This window comes from Triticum aestivum, chromosome 5B (genome assembly GCF_018294505.1).
Source record: "Triticum aestivum cultivar Chinese Spring chromosome 5B, IWGSC CS RefSeq v2.1, whole genome shotgun sequence".
NCBI classification, from domain to species: domain Eukaryota; kingdom Viridiplantae; phylum Streptophyta; class Magnoliopsida; order Poales; family Poaceae; genus Triticum; species Triticum aestivum.
The window spans coordinates 13,309,957-13,329,688 of NC_057807.1; the positions used below are offsets into that span (position 1 = coordinate 13,309,957).

General features: G+C 41.1%; 1 protein-coding gene across 2 annotated transcripts; it reads right to left on the reverse strand.

Annotated features, from left to right (window-relative positions):
• Positions 1–7,511: 7,511 nt before the first annotated feature.
• On the reverse strand, positions 7,512–15,047 carry LOC123110126 (short integuments 2, mitochondrial). Of its 2 annotated transcripts, none has more exons than XM_044530572.1 (8): positions 14,779–15,047; positions 14,277–14,381; positions 14,050–14,127; positions 13,320–13,461; positions 12,589–12,659; positions 11,388–11,484; positions 10,988–11,199; positions 7,512–7,980 (listed from the first exon to the last, which is right to left on the reverse strand). In XM_044530572.1, the coding sequence occupies exons 1-8, from the start codon at positions 14,938–14,940 to the stop codon at positions 7,735–7,737; spliced, it is 1,113 nt and encodes a 370-aa protein (XP_044386507.1). In that variant the 5' UTR covers positions 14,941–15,047; the 3' UTR covers positions 7,512–7,734. The 2 variants fall into 2 exon arrangements, with proteins under 2 accessions (XP_044386507.1, XP_044386508.1); XM_044530573.1 differs by having other exon boundaries at positions 14,277–14,365; positions 14,779–14,984.
• Between the last annotated feature and the right edge of the window lie 4,685 nt (positions 15,048–19,732).

Sequence of the window (19,732 nt, forward strand, 5' to 3'; positions counted from 1 at the left end):
AGATATATGCCACGTTTAAATAGTATATGATTCCTATTTAAACGTGTAGACTTATCAATCTACATAGCTGAACCTGTAAATAGCCTAGCCAATTCCAAACATACACTGTGCCCGGGCAAATAATTCCAGTGTACATATACACACTGTATTCCAGTATAGTTTGTACCCAGCTCCTTGAGTAAATTTCCTCAAGTTCAATTGCAAATATTTGTACCAATCATTCATACACCAATTCCGTATGATTTCATTCATCAACCAAATAAATGTAGTATATAATGTTTTGGAAGACACCAAAAATTCCTACAGTTTGCATCATAATCGTGCAGAGATCGGTTATGTACTCATTGTGTTTTGTATCATTTGATGTGAAATTATGAGTCAAGAAATACATCATTTATCAAAAAAAAACGAAGCACGTTTTTTGCAAAGATAATAGGGTGTGGTTAGAAATCAGTCAGCTGAAAATTTCATTTGAGGTCAATCGATTCTTGAACCGTTGGATAAGAAATCAATGGCCCACGATCTTCTTCATCCTCTCGACCCATCTCCTTCCCTGAGCCGCCAACCACCACCGGCCTAGCCGCCGGCCTCGCCGCTCCACCCTCCCCGGAAGCACTCCCCACCGCCGGTCCTCCGCCGCCCCGGCCATCCCTCTAGGGACCCGTGCTGAGCTTTTTCTCCGGCGAATCCCCACATCACCGCCCCACCACCGCTCCCCACCATCACCGTCCACCACCGCCCCCACCATGAACTCTAAGATAGATACTGGGGTGATGACGGCGAGCCCCTTCCTTCTCTCCGGCGAGGCCTTCCTTTGTCCTTCCTTCTCCACTAGTTTCCTTTGATATTAGTTTCAATCTATGGAATACTCTGAAATATTGGAAGAAAGCAAAAGACCGTGGTAAGCATTTACTGTACTAGTAGCATCTTAATACTTACAAATTTAGACGAGCCATTTCTATATGGAACTCCACTAGAAAATTAGGCAATGATTTTGTACAATTATTGTTTTTGTCAGTCTAATGGATTTTTGTTCCGTTCCTATCAGATTCAACCCACATCAAGGATCTCTCTGTTGAAAGATTGGACAGCCATTAGTAGGAGGAAGATGGTTGCTCAAGTGTGAGGTCAGGTTGTTGTCTTTCATCACGGAAGCCAAAGTTGAAGAGTTTTTCAGATATGGCAATCTGTCCTGGATGCCCAATCCCCAATGTCATGGTACTGAATACCATTGAACGTTGAGTTTGTGTGATTCCATCATATAGTTCTGTTAAGTCCGTTAGAATAAGATGGACCATAAAACACAGTGCCAAAGACAGATTTAGCCATGTAATTTGCTTACCATTCCTTAAAGACGGATGTCCAGTCCTAACAATTCACAAGATTGTTGTTTAAATTGCAGAAACCCTTTGACTTGCCTCTTTGTAGCCCTTGTCGAGGAATGTACATATTTGATCTGGTATTCATAGAAGTGGTGAAAAACGAAGGGGGCGGATCATCTGACAAGCAGCTACTCTCAGCGTATGCCGAGACTGAGATCCGTGCACATTCGACGATGGGATGGGTGGATGGATCTCCAATGATATCTGCAACCTGGACATAGGATTTGTGGCCCTCGCGCGAAGCGTTGAGGCTGTAATACAAGTCTATGCAAAGGTCGATGACCAACACCCTCAGCATTTGAGGTTCACCAACTTGAGCACTGGCTACCATGATGAGATGGTGTTGTTCAATGGGAAATTCTCCCGGGACGAGAAACTGTTCCAGCACATCGTCGCCGTGAAGGCCAGCGAACAATTAGATGTTGTTCCGCGAGCGGGCGGGTTGACGTTTCGGTGGACCTTTCATGGTGAACATGTTGGGCATGTTAGCTCTCCTGATGGTGACAAGGTCGTTAAGTATGGCCAGTTTTTTGTGAGGGTCTTCTTTTCTCCGACGTTCTTCGAGGAAAAAGCCAACCGCTAACATTCTGTCGTACCGCGATTGGCACTTGATCAAATAAGTGCAGAAGTTGGCCTATAATGCTCTAGTTTTGTAATTTGGTAGAAGATGAATTTCTCCTTGTAAAGCCCTTGTGTGATGAACAACAGAAGGTTTGGCTACAAGAACATGTGGTGCGCGGATAGCGTGCATTTTCTCTGCTTATTTTAACCTTATATTTTGAGGCCTTGCTAATGTTTCCTCTTAATTTCCATGCATCCTCCGGTGGTTGGTGTGGTACATCTTATACTTAGCTACCATCCATGATCGACCCATTCATCATTTCAGCCCTGAATGGGAAGAAAGTTGGACAAGATGAGAAGTAACTTCTTGTGGAATGCCTATGAGGAGGCTCATGGTGGGAAGTGCCTGGTAAACTAGTGGAGATGAATTTGTGTGCCAAAGTCTGTCGGTGGACTCGGCATCAAAGACCTTGCCGCTTTCAGCGGAGCACTGAGACTGAGATGGCTTTGGTTTGAGTGGGATAATCATGATAGACCATGGAAAAGGACACCGACTCATTGTGATAGTTCTGATATGCAACTCTTCAAATCTTGCACAAAAATATCCCCTTTTTTTGGATTGATCGATGGATGGATTGAGTTGCTTCGAGGGAGGTGGCGCCCCAGCTGTTTTACCTCACCCATCATAAGCAGACCACGGTTGCTGGAGTAAATTGCAAAAAACCACCACAATTGTGCAAATGTCATCAAAGACCCACCAAAATGCATGTTAAACACCACAATTACTGGATTTACCCTGCCAAGTCGGCGTATATACAACAATTCATCACACGCCTACCACTGCCCCGCCTGCTAAACGTATGGTATGGAGGATCAGAATTCAGAAGTGAGTCAAGAATAAAAGTCTTGGTGTGGACCTTGCTCCAAAACAGACTCTGGACGGCTGATAGGTTGCTTACAAGAGGTTGGGAGCATCAGGATATGTGTTGTGCTTGCGCTCAGGTTCTCGAATCGGCTGACCACCTGATCTTGAAATGCCCCTTTGCAAGGAGGTCCGGCATCACATGGCTACAAGTACCCAAGGGCTGCTGCTGTCGCACTCCATGCCACTTCGATTAACGATTGGTGGGACAAATCCTGCTTGCTTACACGGAAAGGAGAAGTGATCGATGAATGCATGGCTGCGACATATGTGGCGTGGAACATTTGGAATGAGAGAAATAGGCGTATCTTCAGGGGGTCTGTTTGCTGATTTGAGATGATTTAGGCCTCCTTATGGAGGCGAGGGAGCAGTTCTGTCAGACTTGTACAGCCGGGTTGCTGGGTGCAGCACAGGACATGAAATTCCTTTGTTTTCTCTTGCTGAAACTCTCGGTATGTACAGTTTTTCCCCTACTACAATGAAAAGGCAGAGCACCTGCCATTCCGGTAAAAAACAAATTCAGCTCTGAATGCAATCCATCATTTTTGTTCACACAGGCGCCCAGCTGCAATTTTGTGGAGTGCAAAACACAAGTATCAGCTATTCTCATTTTGTACTCGTATATAGAACATCCAAGCATTGGCTATTTACTCGACGGTTCAGATATTAGCAAGTACAGTCAACATTCTTTGGCACATGGCTGCATCGTCAATCTAAAGATTCAAATTGCCGCGCAGTAGCTCTTCATCTCTTGTTTTCCTCCAATATTCCAGAGTTCTCAGCTGATAGATTTTGCACTTGCGATTGGCACTTGTGAATCGGAGCTTGACATCATGGACTTATCATTGTTCCTCTGTGATTGAGATTGAACTTCTCCTTTCATGAAGTATTCACTATTTTTCTTGTGCTTTTGCAAGAGGAAACAAAACATAGGAATAGAATGATCACATGGTAAAAGAGAGACGATAAAACACCTCTTGAATGACTTGATCAACACACCTATTGCATGCTTAGCTAGCAAAACTATGTGTAGCTAGTCCTATATTTATATCCACCTGCCTTAGGAATTACGTATTATGTGAAAGGTCCAATGCTGTATCGTTAATATGTTCTATTGTAGTACCCAGTGTATGTAACTCTGAATAAAATATTGGAGGAAAACAAAATATAGTGATATTTCCTTATACACTCCTGCATTACCAAAACACCCAGATTTGTCAACTCCAACCCGGTAGCAGCTGCATTCCTGTCAGAAATGGAGCTCGCCACCAATCACACCGCAGCCGCAGTGTTGTCCCCTGTATTCAGCGGCGCTATCTCGCAGCCCCGCCACACCCCGTCCTTACTCCCGCTAAAGCGCCGCACAATCTGCGTGATAAATATTGCAGAGTCGTGGAAGAACCCAGCCACTGCTCCAAACCATGAGCACCTTCCTGGAAATTGTCTTTGCCGGATAGGCGCGGCAACTAGAGGAGCGTCTAGCAGACGCTACTGTGGGCCAGGACTTGTTGGAGGGAGGCGGGGAGATGATAACGTCCGCGAAAACTTGTGCGTCCTCCTTCAGATGTCTGCGGTCTTCACCTACCGTGGCCAAATGTCCGTTATCAACTGGGGTTTGATGCCCGCTGGATCCTTTCTGTGATCTGTTGGTCCTCTTTTACAGAGTCTTATCCCCTAGACGGTCCTATGTTTGAGCAGTGGTTTGTAGTGTCGTCAGGTTTCGCCCCATAGCTGATGGTCCGTTTCAGGGTCATCATGCAGTGGATTTTCTGGCGATGCGCCAACTCGCTCCCCCCTTTCAGTCCCCTTTTGCTGGTAGTCGCTCTATATGGTTTGATGCCTAGTTAGTGAACTCTGTTGAACTAGTACTCCAAACAGACTGATGTATTTCCGTTGATTGCAAAATTAATGAAAATGGGTGTGAGCCCGGTTGGAAAAAAAAAATGCCCGTTATCAAGGTTGGAAGAATACTAGCCGATTTGCAAAGCAGAAGCGGGATGTAGGAGTATTCGAGCTTATGGATCAAGCTGCCAAATTACATTGGGGACAACATCAACCCTACCTGAACCCCAAAGAATGATCCGAGGATGATGCAGTTCATGTCCCGTGTTCGTATGTTTTGACGTGCTAGTTTTACTGCTTCTTTCTTGCAAGGAATCGCTCTCCTCCCCTGAATATCAAAGTGTAGGTCAGTAGTTTGGATCAGTCGGGCCTGTGTCTGTCTTTCTTTCAGAACTCCTTTTACCCTTTTACTTGCATTATGTATTCAGATGAAACAGAAAAAGGGTATCCCAACTCCCAATGACCTATTTCAGGAAAGATGAACTCGCGAGCGAAGTGGCGGAGATAGAGAAAAGATAACCCTCCTCCCCCTTTCCGCACGCGACGGCGGTGTGCATCCGCGACAACCGGTACTGCTACCACACTCTGTACAACACCCATGACACTTCCACCAGTAAGTGTTATTTATTCCTAGTAGTAACTAGTAATCTGCTCCTTTTTGTGCTGCAATGTATGTATGTATGTATGCAGTGTTTCTAATTACCAACTTACTTTTGTTATCGACGTACATCTATCCAGCTCCGTCATTTCTCGGAGATTGCACGGCAAAACCGATGCTGCAGTTCTTCTACCTGTGTTTGCCAGGCTCCAGGTTGCTCCTTGGTCCCGTTAGCGTGTATGGAATAATTGCCATTCGAGATGACCTGGAGCGGCGGCGGAATTATGTCTTGAACCGTAACAGAGATGGTGTTGTCAGAATTGAGGAGCAGCAGGAGGAGGTAACCGACAGAGACTTGCTTTTAATAGTTTACAAGGAAGGTGGTTTTATCATGTAGATGCATGTTTATATCGAGTTAATGTGTTCTGTTAGTGCATTCTAATGCATCGGAAACTGGATGTATACTAGCTTGCCTCTTTGTTGCAACAATGCACAAGATTGTTGTTTAAATTGCAGCAGGAACACTTTTACTTGCCTCTTTGTAGCCCTTGTCAAGGAATGTACGTGATTGATCTGGCATTTGTAGGGTGAAAAACGAAGGGGGGCGGATAATCCGACAAACAACTATTCTCAGCGTATGCCGAGACTGAGATCCATGCACACTTCGACGACGAGCTGGGTGGATGGATCTCCAACGATGTCAGCAAACTGGACATAGGATTCGTGGCCCTCGCGCGAAGCGTGGAGGCTGTAATACAAGTGTAGGCAAAGGTCGATGACCACCGTCCTCAGCATTTGCGGTTCCCCGGCTTGAGCACTGGCTACTGTGATGAGATCGTGTTGTTCGACGGGAAAGAAACTGTTTGAGGTTGAATTTCTCCTTGTAAAGTCCTTGTGTGATGAAACAACACAAGGCTGAGGTATTCAAATACTGAATACATGAACATGCTGTGTGTGCTCGATATTCTATGCTTGATTGGCATTATATTTTTCAGTGCTAGCTAATGTTTTATCTTAATTTCCATGCATCTTTCCGGTGTTCTGTGTGCATAACGATCCAATATATTTTGTGATCTAGATATGTTAGTTAACTTTTGATTCCATGCTCTTCTGGTGGTTTGTTTTACGGATTTGATTATATTCTTTTTGTGGTATATAACAACTAATTTATAACTCTAATTTTGGGCCAAAGTTAGGCTCGAAACTGAAGGAGAGAATCATAAACCTGGACGGAGGAAGTAGCATAAATAAAAGTAGCAAGCGTGGTCTCAAAATAGGTAAGTAACTGTAAGATGACAAAGCATAAATATGTTTCATAGAGTTAGAAAAGATAACACAAAGTCGCAAACCACACATACAAAAAAAACATGCAGATAGGAAGTGGCCAAACCGCTGTGCTACTAGTCACCCCCATTTTGCTAGTGTCATCTGCCATGGCTCTCCTCCGATTACGACCTCAAGTTGTCGGGGGAAGGGGGCCTCCGGACTCTTTGCACGGCGTGTACAGCAGTAGTTTAGGCTAGTTTGCTTAGGCCGCGCTTGGAATAGCGTTTTCCAGCCGGTTACACTTGTAAAATACAGCCCCGTAAACAAAACCGGTGGACAAGACGACCTGGCGCTTGGAACGTCGTATCACGATGGTAATTATTACGCCTGTTTCCTCAAATACACCGGTAATGGGCTGGTATATGATACATGCCTCAGCGCATCGGATTTACAAATACAACCCGTGTCATGTATTTCTTTGGGAACCAGTAATATGCAAGTGTAGAAGTTTACGGGTGTGGGAAATATCCGGCAATCCAATCGGGACCTTAGTCTTTCAGTCTCATATTCAAGAGATCCAAAACATTTCTAGCTTGCATCATGAGTGAAATTCACAGCATCAGGAGATCCAAAACCTTTTTCAGCTTACCATGGCTACTCTAATCAATCATAAAGAGTTACTACTAGCAGACTTCTCTTTACATATATACCGAAAATAGGTTGCTTTACCTCATGCACTGAAAAGATTAGCAAATCTGTTGCTGCATCATTCTTGCTGCCTACGGGTTGTACGTATTGGTGCCCCACCGACGGTCCAAGGAACCCACCTGCTGATGATGCAAAATCGGTTCCCCTACGTGCGTAAAGTTTCCTAAAGACCTTGCACAACCACTTCCACCAAAATCTCGGGAGAAAGGGGACGAAAAGAACACAGGGAAAAAAAGAAAGAAAGAGCACCCAATCCACATAGGCAAAGAGCCCACCACCAAATAAGAGGCAAGCGGAGAAACCCTACAAGGGAATCTGCGCAGCAAGGCACACGTCTGCTTCTAGTTATCTATGAGTGGTGCTGAACATTGTGACACATTTGCATTACTTCACAACAAAACTATTCCTAGAAGATTGCAATCACCTGGCACTCAAAGGCAAGTGAATCTTCCCCTTCACTGCTGGCTAGGAAGGTCGTCGAGGATGAACGGGCCGAGCTTCCCCGATCGGAAAAGAGTCAATAACTTCTTGGAGGCCGGGCCATGTGATTCATCAAGCGGTTTGTGGGGTATTCTGAACACCTTTCGAAGGGCAACAAGCTGTGAGTCAATTAGACTTTCCAGCTCGTTATCTTCATCGAGGTTGCCTGTGAATTCCATGGCTGTACTGCACAGCGTTCTCTGGACCTCTTTCACCAAGTCCTGTAACAGGAGGATGAGGTTGTTAACTCCTATAGGAAATAGATGACTTGGGAGGAAACCATTGATTACCACAGTATCATGGGCACAGTAAGTTTTTTTTTAAGGTTAAATGTGCAATTTGCACCGTACGAATAGTATATGCATAATAACAATGAACAACGAGCAGCTTTTGATTGGACAGAAAAATGATAGTGGGAAGTTCTGTGTAAGTTTATTATCCTGTGCTATCTTGAAGACGAGTCACAAAATCAACTCTGACACACAAGCAGAAATGATGAAGCAAACAAGTGGGAACACAAAGGACTGAGCAAAAAAAGAGAAATACATGAAAATAATTGGCAAGTCAACAAAATGTACTATTTTACAGTTCAATTATATTTAATTAGAATAATTAACAAGATATGGCAGATAGACATAATCACATGGTGGGAGTTCAACTAGCACAAAGTGTGCTGCAGGACTCATCTACCTGGATATGGGCCCTTTTGGATCTCAACCACTATTAATGTCTTGTATGCCGAGGTGTACACAACACAGGAACTATAGTGACACACATCAGCGCAATGCACTACAGCATTGCATGATAACTGCTGTGGTAGGATAGATAGATAGATAGAATTGCACTAACTAATATGGTGGGTTTTACACGTGGATGCAGCACACTTGACCAAAACTATGTTATGAGCACACATTAATCAAATCAATAAAACCACATTATCAACTTCTGCCATGGCCCTAAATTAGATAAGGAAATACAAATTAGCATCTGTTGGCATTATTCCTTACAATTTTGCAGGACGAGCTAGAATAGTGCTGGAGTGAAAACAAGCCTGAAGCTATGTGAGGCACACAGAAAGTTGATAATTTAGCATCATACTAAAATAAAAACATGCAAACAAAAGATATCCCATGGTCTCATAAAAAAAAGATATACATGGCGACTAAATTCTTATCCACGAATAAATTCTCCATTATGGGTCTGCTTTGTTGGAGAACAAAGTCGAATGGAATGCCATGGTTCCATTCCATGGAGTGGGTTGGTTTCATTCCTGTGCTTGGTTGTGGGCATTATGTGCAATGGAATGGTTACATTTCAGTGTTTGGTTCGAGAGATGGAATAGAATAAATTTGGTTCAGCTCACCTCTTGTGTAGAAAAGGGTGAGATTACCTTTCAATGCACCAACCAGCATACAGAAGCAAAAATCACAAAAGACTAGCGTTTTGTTGGAAAAATCATATACTGATGCCTATGTTTTACATGTGTAAAATTTATTACTATATAAACCACACCATGGACAGTGTGGACTAGCCTTTTTCTTTTCCTTCAATGCTCAGAATTCTAACTCTGATAGAGCAGCTATAAGAATGCAGGAAAACAAGGGTCGATGCTATGGGACGTGATAAAGTGAGGGGAAAACAAAAGAAAACAAGGAGGAAACTTGCTAGCAGCTAGCTGATGTTGTAGCACTAGAGCAAATCACCCTACTAGCCGATGCTGCTGTCGCTTCTCTCTCTGCTAGCCGCTCCCACTCTCTGGTGCTGCTGCTGCGTGCTAGCTGCTTCTTTCCCAGGCTTCCCCTGCTGCTCCGCCGAGGCTCGTCGCTGCTCCGCTCATGCCTGGCCACTGACGCCACAAGCAGCTGCTGCCAAGGAGTGCCGCACAGGCATCACACCGCCACTGAGGAGCGCCGCCCATGAATCGATCCGCCTGCACGCTGCCCTGCGAGCCGACGCCGCTGATTTTGCTTCGCTGCTAGCCCTACGCCGCTAACCGCCTTCTCGCTGGGAGTGCCACTGTTTTCCCTTTGCTATGCCCACCGCCACTGTTCTTTCCATCTCCACCACCACGTTGTGCAAGAGAGAGATGATGAGATAGGTGGGTTAGGTGGGGGTGAGAGACGTGGATGGTGAGATGAGATTGTTTTTTCCGCTAAGAGCTGGAACCATGTAATTCCAAAGATTTGGAGGAATCAGTGGATTCCGGATCTTCTAGCTAGCAGTCTAGCACAGCCAAAAAATATGCTGAAATCCAATTTTGCCGCACATATTTTAAGCAAACCTTGGTGCAGATAGTTTAATCTGCAGTGAATCAAAGATTGTGGCTTCAAAATTATCAACTTCTGCCATGGTACTATACTAGTTTGCACGACAAAGTTATCATTATTTCGAACAATTTTGCAAGACACTAGGCCATGATACAGCAGTGTCAAATGACCGAAGCAATGAATTGTGGGTACATAAAATGTCAACAGTCTAGCATTAATGTATAGTAACATAGACATGCCAGAATAGATATTCTATGGCGAAGAATTTATTTTGTGAATAAATTCACTATTGGACTTGTTGCCAGCAAAACCACACAAAATTGGCTGAAATCCGACTTTGCTACACACAATCTGAGCAAACCTCCAAGCTGACTGTTTAATTTGCAGAGTTCAAAACAGAGTATGACAGAAAACAAACTAACAAAAACTAGATGGATGTGTAATGTTTGCTAATGACACAACTTTGCTTAATGCTAGCCCCAGCTAGCAGAGAAATGAAGATAAAGATAAATGTATACCTAGCAGGTTAGCGATATCAATCACCAGCACTTCACAATTACTTTATAACTACCATGTCAGCTACTGACAAGCTAGCTGCATAGAGTGCAACAGAGCAATTAACAAAGAGGGTGGCATCTAATGAAAAAAAAAAACCATGACTTGAAGCTACAAATAATGCAAGCTCACATCACATGTGAACCATACCCATTTCATGCTAATCCAGTGCATCTGATTTAAAAAACTTCAGGTGGAAGGATCACACTGATTGTAAGTATCCTGAGTTATTATTATTTTCAAAATAACCATCCATGTGATCCTCAAACCCTCATATATCTAATACATCCTAATGTCAGCTGATGACACACAAGAAAAGTTTGCATGATAGCACCTGGATATGGGTTTGGAGAGACATGCCCGCTTAATTGGCTCATGCCGTGCATTTTCTGATAAGAGCCAGTACCTGAACATACAAGGCATCGGAATTGTTAAAACGCTGCCTCCTCTGCAGTGAACCTCTAGACCCTTTTTCACAACTGTCATCTGGATCTTCATCGAATTCTTCTCTTCTGTGTAGCAATCGCTCCCAATGTAGAGGGGTTTTTCTAATATTAAGAAGAGATAATAAATATTTGGCTATACGCTCCTCTCCAACCACCGAATCTTTAACAGCTCCTGTACATAAACAGAAAAGTACAATATTACAATGTGGCAGTACAAGTATGTGAAAAATCCAAATATCAGAGGAGAGTAAAACTAGTAAACAAACCATGATAATCATTACGAGGAAGGCATGCCAATAATCTTGCTCTTCAGATAATTGTTGGCACAGAGAAAAGGACAGTACAGAATAAGAATCTAACCTGTCAGAGCAAGCTTTAGACCTGTTTCCATGTCTGGAATGCTTGGCACTAGAACACCTGGTGTATCAAGCACGTAGATGCTCGGCTGGCTTGCAATCTATCAAAAAAACATTGCATTGTTTAATGAACTCAGTTAATCATAACAGAAGAGACCAAACAACAGGGCACTGTCCTGAAATGGCTCGTACTTCTACAAATGCACTCACTTGAATAAAGGGTCACTGGCACAGCAGTTCCATGTGTGGACAGTTGAAAATTTACTGAGCTGATTGTTTTCGTGAAAGAGAATGGAGTCGGGGTTAAATGAAATAATTACCAGCCGAGCGCGATGACAGGGGCACATATGGCATATGGGCCAAGGACACACTTTGCCAAATGTTAGGCAGACAAGTTAGGCAAGTGTTTGGTCGCAGCCACAACACACTTTCTTAGCCTCTTACCCCACTTTTCATAGTCATTTGCTAGCCAACTTCTGCCACAAGTGTGCAACCAATTTTGCTGCCTTGCCACACTTGTAGCACAAAGGTGGGGTACAGCATGGAAGTCAACTAAACATGCCCTAAATGAATTGTACCAGGTTGTGGGTTGCATGCCCAAGTTGCCCGTCGTATGGATATGTTTAAAATGTACGCAGAACGAAGAGAATTGAGATCACAGAAGTAAAAAAAGGCAATTCCTGGCATCTATTTTCTCATGTGTCTTTGTTTTTATGCTGTCCCCAAATCTTAGCTAAGATTGTGCATATGTGCCGTGACTAAGATCTTCTATTTTGTGAGCTTCAAGGCACATAGGTAACTAATTTAGTTGCCAGATAGAGCTGCAAAGCAAGACTTGCCAGTATATATAAACTAACTATTATTAAAAACTTGAAGTTAAAACATAGTTTGTATCTTCCTAGTAGGAATAAGAGGGAAAAAGATTCCAAGCTCCCAGCAGCTAGTCCATATCCATGGATGTGTGCCTATTTGCATTGAATACTACATCTAGTATTGAATATGCGTGAATAACATGAAGTAACAAACAAAAAGGTACTCAAATATGACTCAACTGGACAGTCATTCACGTGCATAATATAACTGACAAAGCAGTCAGGTTAACATATGATATCTGTTGTCTTTCCTGGTATCTAGAACAGTGATAATGAGCATCTGGAAAACATAAATTAACAAATTCAGTCGTGCCATTGACCTTAGAGCCTCACCTTATATCCTGCAATGTCTTGTGTAACTCCAGGGAGAGGTCCAACTCTAGCCCGCTTCATCTTATCGTTCACTGGGAATAGAGCAACAACAAACATGGATAACCAAGGAAATAAACAATATCCCTCTTTATTCTAAAACTGACTCCTAATGCAGCACCCATGTTAAGCCACATCACCCTAAAAAGACCAGTCATTGGATTATATCGAGGGTCAATCAAGTCTGTTAAATCTTCACAGTTAAGACCTACAAATAGCCTTGTCTTTTGGTCAAATAACACATCCCTTGATGAAATGGTGTCTCTTTGTTAAAAGACATGTCCCTTGGTGAAAAGGTGTTTCTTCATGAAAAGACACGTCAGTTGGTGAAAAGACGTCTCTTCGTGGAAAGACACGTCCCTTTGTGAAATGATCTTTCTTCGCAGAAAAACATATTAGAAAAAGATTGACAAGAAACATAATATTTTTAAGATTACCACATTACAAAAATTCACTTTGTAAATTCCCAAAATATGCCACCATTGAAACTGTCTTAACTGTGCCAGAAAACTAATGTACCAAAATTTAGCATTTCAATTTGGTTATGCACTTCAACAACATTTGAACTTTGCAACTCTATGCTTAATAATACAAATTTTATATATAAATATTTCAGAATAAACTAACTAAAACAATCTAATAATACCTGCAGCAAAGTGTGGGCTTTACACTAGTTTCTGTTATATTGGTCATACCTGGAAATCTAGAACTGGCAATTCTATGAATGGAATTAATGAGTGCAGACTTTCCAACATTGGGGACACCAACTACCATAACAAGAAGTGTGGGCTCTTTCAAGATTGCTTCCCTTAGTTTCAACTCCACAAGCCCAAGCAGCTGTCAGTTACAGAAGAAAACATTAGATGTCTTAAACACTTAAAACCTACACTTAGGACTAAATGAAGCAAATCATCATCTAGGCCAGCGCAGTTAAAAACTTGAAATACTTACAGAGCCAAACTGAGGTTGAGTCAAATGAAACGAAAAAGATACCAAAATCCAGTTAATAACATACAAGAAACAGTTCCATAAGTCTGAATTCTAGTACAAACCTACTTCAATTGATATTCCTATTGATCCGGGAGTTACTATGAAGGTTCAGTCATCATGTGTCCTATTAAGTTTTAAGCCAGCTCATGTCCTAGTAGGTTAAGTTTAGAATTGTAGTAGAATCCCTGGTAGTGGAAGGCTCTGGTTATGAATGACCTTTACCAGCGCAGAATACAGAATTTCAGCAAGTGGTCTAGGCGTCTAGCGGCCAGTTACCCCTACAATTACTAATTAGGTAAATGAACCCCGCTCTCAAAGTTGCAAATAGTTTCAGAGCTTTAACATCTGATTGATGCTTTCAGTGTAATACAGAAGATATCATGTGAGGTTTACACAAAGAAAAATGGATAAACATGACAGTAACAGTTAGCTAACCTGATTAATAGAGTTGCTGCTATGTGCATTTAATGAGATGCAATCTTGCTTACATGACTGAAAATGGTCAAGCCACATCTGCATATTGGGGTAAACAAGATCTTGTGAGTATCAGCATCAGCACCAAATCTCATTGCGCATGCTAACAGGATTAAATCTCATGAATGTTTCAACAAGAGATAGTGCTTCCAGCCTGAGGAGGCTGGCCAAACTAGATAGGTGCTTACATTCATTATATTGGGATTCGCTAGATCTTTCTTGTTTAGAGCAAGGATACGCCTCTTAGCTGCAAGCACCGGCTGAAGGTCTTCGTTCGCTGAGGATAACGGAATCTGATCATAAGTTACATCAGTTGCAAGAAAGTAATCCACAGAGGAACAGAATCACAAGAGGCAAACAAACACTCATCAAATAGGCAGTTAGAATGATGACAATGCATGAAGCACATTTTGTCAACTTTGTAGATGCTGCTACATTTTCTTTGGCGGGCATCTTGATTATTCATTACATACTTGTGACAAAGTAAGAAGTGAGACCTTATGTTCGGTTTCAAAATGTGTTTAGTTGCACGCGAGAAGGACATAATAAAAGATGGCGCTGTAGGAAAGCCATTTCATCGAACACCCTACGTGCACCAGGAACCTGCCTCCCCTGTGACCAACGCGAGGCATTTCCGAAACAGGATAGCCGTGAGTAATGGGAGGCGAGCGGGTGGGGGTGGGGGCTTACGCGGGCGTCGCGGACCTCGATGACGAGGTCGGCGAGCTTGAGGCGGTCGCGGATGGCGCGTGAGGCGGCAGCCATGTGGCCGGGGAACCAGTTGATGGCTCCGCCACCGGCGTTGAAGGCCATCTCACTGGCGCGCTTTCCGGCCCGCGTCAGGCCCCGCATCCTGGCTGTGGCGTCTCAACCCCACGTCGGCGGCGGCGGCGGCGCTGCCCCGGGGGACGCCGTGTCTCTCGCTACAAAAGGCTTTACAAGCTGGGACTGCCTTTTTTTCCAGGGAAATTTAGGCAAAAAACCGCCAGTGCAATGCTGGTTTTGTTTCGCCCGGTTTCGGCCCAAGCAAGCCCACTACATCTTGCGCAGCGCAGGGAAAAACCGTCAGTGCATCTTGCCTACTACGAGATGTAGCTCTCTCTTGACTCGAGTTTTTTTAACAAGGTACAAATGCAGATGTTCGCATACACGCACATACACTCAATTATATGAACGCAAGTACGCACACCCTACCTTTAAGAGCACCCTTGAGATACTGAATCGGCACATCATTTTGAGATTCACAAAGTCGTCACAAACAGCTTCGTAGTCGACAGTAATGTATCATCTTATTGAACGCACATCGTCGGAAGGCCTGAAAGAAATTTAGAAAAATGTGACCATCAATATCAAGTCTGGGACTTGAATCCTGGTGGGTCAGTTCCACCACAAGAAACCTCATCACCTGAGCTACGCTCAGTTCACACCCGAGTTGTGTTGTGTAACAAGAAAGTAGGGTCTAGTAGAACGCCCATAATATTGGAACAGGTTGTTGAAAGGGGTCGCCTGCTTATCCATTAAACATTCTACTTTTCCCCACATACTCAGGTTAAAATACCCATGGATGTTTCATTTCTTGGCTTGCTTTATATGATTTTGAAAATATAAACTTTCTTCAAGCCTCTTGCTCACATCTCTCATTAAAGTGTGCTATTCTATGATGCCCGCTTGGTGTGTTTTGCTTGTTCGGTCGCTGTGTTCGCTCACTCGTTTTGCCTTTTTATCTTCTTCTATTGTACACTAGCTAAAGTGGTCTGATTTTTCTTCATTTTCTCTTTCTGTTTTCCTTTATGATTTTATTGGTTTTCTTTAGTTTTAACTGAATTTTCTTTTCTTTTTTTTTCTATGTGTTTTTCGTACAACTTTCATCGCCTTTCTTTGGTTTTCAATTTTTTATTTTCTTTTTCCCCTTTTCCGTGTTTTTCTTTATGTTTATCATTAGGGTTTTTCATTTTCACAAGGCTTTCTCTTACTTTTTCAGCTGTGTGGTTTCTTTATAGTTTTCATTGTTTTTCTGTTTGGGTTCTAGTCTTCACTGTTTATTTATGTTCGTTTTTCTTTTTTATATTTTTCTTCTTTTGTTTTCTTTCTTTTTTGAAAATACATGTGTACTTCTTTATATACATCATACAATTATTGTATACAATAAGAATTTTGTTTATTCATGTTTAACATCTTTCAAATACATAATTAACATGTTTTAAATATATATTTTCATTCATACATTTTTCTGTTGTCGATTTTTCGTATACATCGGAAATATTTTTATACATGATATTTTTTTTTCAAATATATGTTTTAATATCTATCTTTATCCATACACGGTGTAGATTTTTTGTGTACATCAAGAACATTTTTATAAACGTCTAACATTTTTTAAGTGATAAAAAATTTAGATATATGTTTTGATGTCTATTTTTTTATACACCTTGTACATTTCATATACATCAGGAACATTTTTCTATATATGTTTATAATTTTATAAATACATGGTTAACATGTTTGTATAATGTCGCATACACTTTTTGGAAACATGTGAACATTTTTTTATCACAATAATTTTTCGAATGCTATCAACATTTTTTTAAACATTAAGCTAACAATTTTTACACCATGTTAATATTTTTATAATTCACCCTTTTTGATATTTTTCATCCAATTAAATTTCTGAAATATGTGCATTTAGAATATTTTTCTAACATATATATAAAGAAAACAAAAGACAAAAAAGAATGAATAAGAAAATAGAGGAAAGCTACTTGGGCCGACCCATTAGTAGGGAAAGCAGACGTGCATGTACGCTCGGTCTCGCACTAAGCAGCATATAGCCACGCCCAAGAAAAACTAAGAGCACCTCCAGCTAGCCCCTAAACATTACATGGCCTCTAAACAGTTTTTAGTAATACTTAGCCACCTACGCCCTCCACTATGATTTAGCGTTCTCAGCCGTCTGATATAATCATCAACAGCCCAAATCGCTAATTGTTCCGAGCGTCCGGACGACTCAATGCTAAAAGGGTCACTGCTTCTGAGATTGAATCAGGTCAATGTTACTCTTTTTTAGCACAATCCGTTAGGTTTTATTGATTGATGATCGTAGGAATACAAATTGTATCATAAGGTAAACCAAGCCAGGTGCCTCTACGATGATCTAGAGAAGATGCAAACCTAGCTAAATTGTGGGCTTCATAGTTTGAGCCTCATTTTTCATGGACAAAGTTACAAAGGGTGAAGGAAGATATCAGTGCTACAATTTTCTTAACCACTGCCTCATATTTCCCACTACTCTTGAAGCAATGTTCGTACGGGAGACCATTACTCGGACCATGGGGCGCATTCCATTCATGCAAGTCTCGTATTAACCAAGCCCGTTTTTCTTCTTTGGTCGTTACAGAAGGTCACTCCGGTAAGGATCTCCTCTGAGTCTTGTGTTTCTCGCCTGTCAGATGGAAGCACCGAGCCTTGCAGTGGCATCATGCGGTATGACTCGGCCAGCCGTCTTCGTCGTCATGCGCATGGAACCGCGGAACTTTTCCTGCCACAGTCCACCCTGAAACACCCGGGGACGCGATAGCGATAAGCTCAAACTCACCCTGGTCTCGCCTTCGACACAGACGTCGTTATTATCCAGCCAACTGACTTAAGAGGTGTTTGGTGGAAATCCCTATTTGCCGCACTTTGCGGCAAATTGTCGGCGTTTCGCACAGGGGGAGGCGCACTAACGAATCGACTGGGCCAACCCATTTACACAGTTCGTTCGTTTCAGTTTGGAACTTCTTTTCTCCCGATTTTCAGGTTTTCTGTTTTCTGTTTTTCCAGTTTCCTTTTCTTCTTTCCCGTTTTCATTTCCTCTTTTTGTTAATTTTTTTAATCTTTTTTTAAAATAATTTGAAATATCAAATATTCTTCAGAATTCAAAAGGTTGTCTCTCTTTTTTCGTTCACAATTTTCAAAAATGTTTGGAATTTCAGGGAAAAGTCCCGATTTCCGAATATTTTGTTCGAGATTTTCAGAAAATACTCAAAAATTTAGAAAATTTCTGTTTTCAAAATTTTGTTCATAAATTCAAAAATGTTCCCATTCTCAAAATGTGTTCACAAATTCAAAAATTTAGATAATGTTCGGGAATTTCAAAAGATGTTCCCACTTTTAAAATTTGTTTGCAAATATAAAAAATTGCTCAAGTTTGAAGATTTGTTCGCAAATTCAAAATGAATTCTAGGAATTTAAAAATGTTCGCCTTTCAATTCTTTGTTCATTAATTTAAATAATGTTCAGGAATTTCACTTTCCAAATTGTTCACAAAATAATCATGTTTAAAAAATGTGTTCGTGAATTCAAAAATTGTTCAGGGAATTACAAAAAATGTTCGCCTTTGAATATTTGTTCACAAATTTCAAAAAATGTTTGGGAATTTCACTTTCCAAATTGTTCACAAAAAACAATCATGTTTTCAAAATGCGTTTGTGAAGTCAAAAATTGTTCATGGAATTTCAAAAAATGTTCTCCTTTGAAGTTTTGTTCAAAAATTTCAAAAAATGTTCGGGAATTTCACTTTCCAAAATTTTCACCAAAAGAATCATGTTTTCAAAATGTGTTCGTGAATACAAAAATTGTTCAGGTTATTTCATAAAATGTTCATCTTTGAATTTTTCTTGACAAATTTCAAAAAATATTTAGGAATTTCACTTTCCAAATTGTTCACGAAGAAAAATCATGTTTTCAAAATGTGTTCGTGAATTCAAAAATTGTTCAGGGAATTTTAATAAATGTTCGCCTTTCAATTACCGTTCACAAATTTCAAAAAATGTTCGGGAATTTCACTCTCCAAATTGTTCACAAAAAAATCATGTTTTCAAAATGTGTTCATGAATTCAAAAAATGTTCGCCTCTGAATTTTTGTACAGAAATTTTAAAAATGTTTGGGAATTTCACTTTCCAAATTGTTCACAAAAAAAATCATATTTTCAAAATGTGTTCATGAATTCAAAAAATGTTAGTAATGACTAGTACAGATGCCCGTGCATTGCAACGGGCTAAAAATATCGTAAAACCTGCTCCGTATGACAGTACGGGCCATATCTTATATCCAGTTTTGATAAACATCGGTAATAAGTTAATAATGTTATCGCTTTTTGGAGTAATTTTTTTGGAGTTTTGTGCATTAAAAAAAGCGTGAACATATTTAAAAGCATGAAGGTTTGGAAAGCAAGAAAAATTCACTCTTTATCTTAAAAAAACACGTACGCTCTGTGTCCGCACTTAAAAAAAGGATTGTTAGTGCCCAGACATACTATAAAGTTGAGAAAATCGTCGGGATGTCCTTTGATGGCTTCTCCTTCATCTTGGCATTATCATCGGCGTGGAAGAGGAATGATGTAAGTGTTTTTAGTGGGATATACAGATGGTGAAATTGTTTAATCCAAAAGTTTTTTCTTAGAATTTTTAAAAGATTTAAATGCAAATGAATTTATTTTGAATGGAAGAGTAGTGGTGCATTCAAATGGGATTGTTTATATACATTTTTTTTGTTGATATTCGAAAGCAAATAGGTTTTTACTATGCTGATTTTTTATAGAAAATGTTGGTTCCTGGGTTTGCAAGATTATGTTCCATTCTTTTTCATTTGCACTATTTGAACTTG

What these genes read in the sequence shown, in the direction of transcription:
- LOC123110126 (XM_044530572.1), bottom strand. Translation starts at nt 14,940, where the DNA reads ATGCGGGGCCTGACGCGGGCCGGAAAGCGCGCCAGTGAGATGGCCTTC. An exon ending in TCGAGGTCCGCGACGCCCGC is followed by an intron (nt 14,382 to 14,778) that starts GTAAGCCCCCAC and finishes ACTTATGATCAG; the next exon opens with ATTCCGTTATCCTCAGCGAA. An exon ending in AAGACATTGCAGGATATAAG is followed by an intron (nt 11,485 to 12,588) that starts GTGAGGCTCTAA and finishes TTTTTTTGATAG; the next exon opens with ATTGCAAGCCAGCCGAGCAT.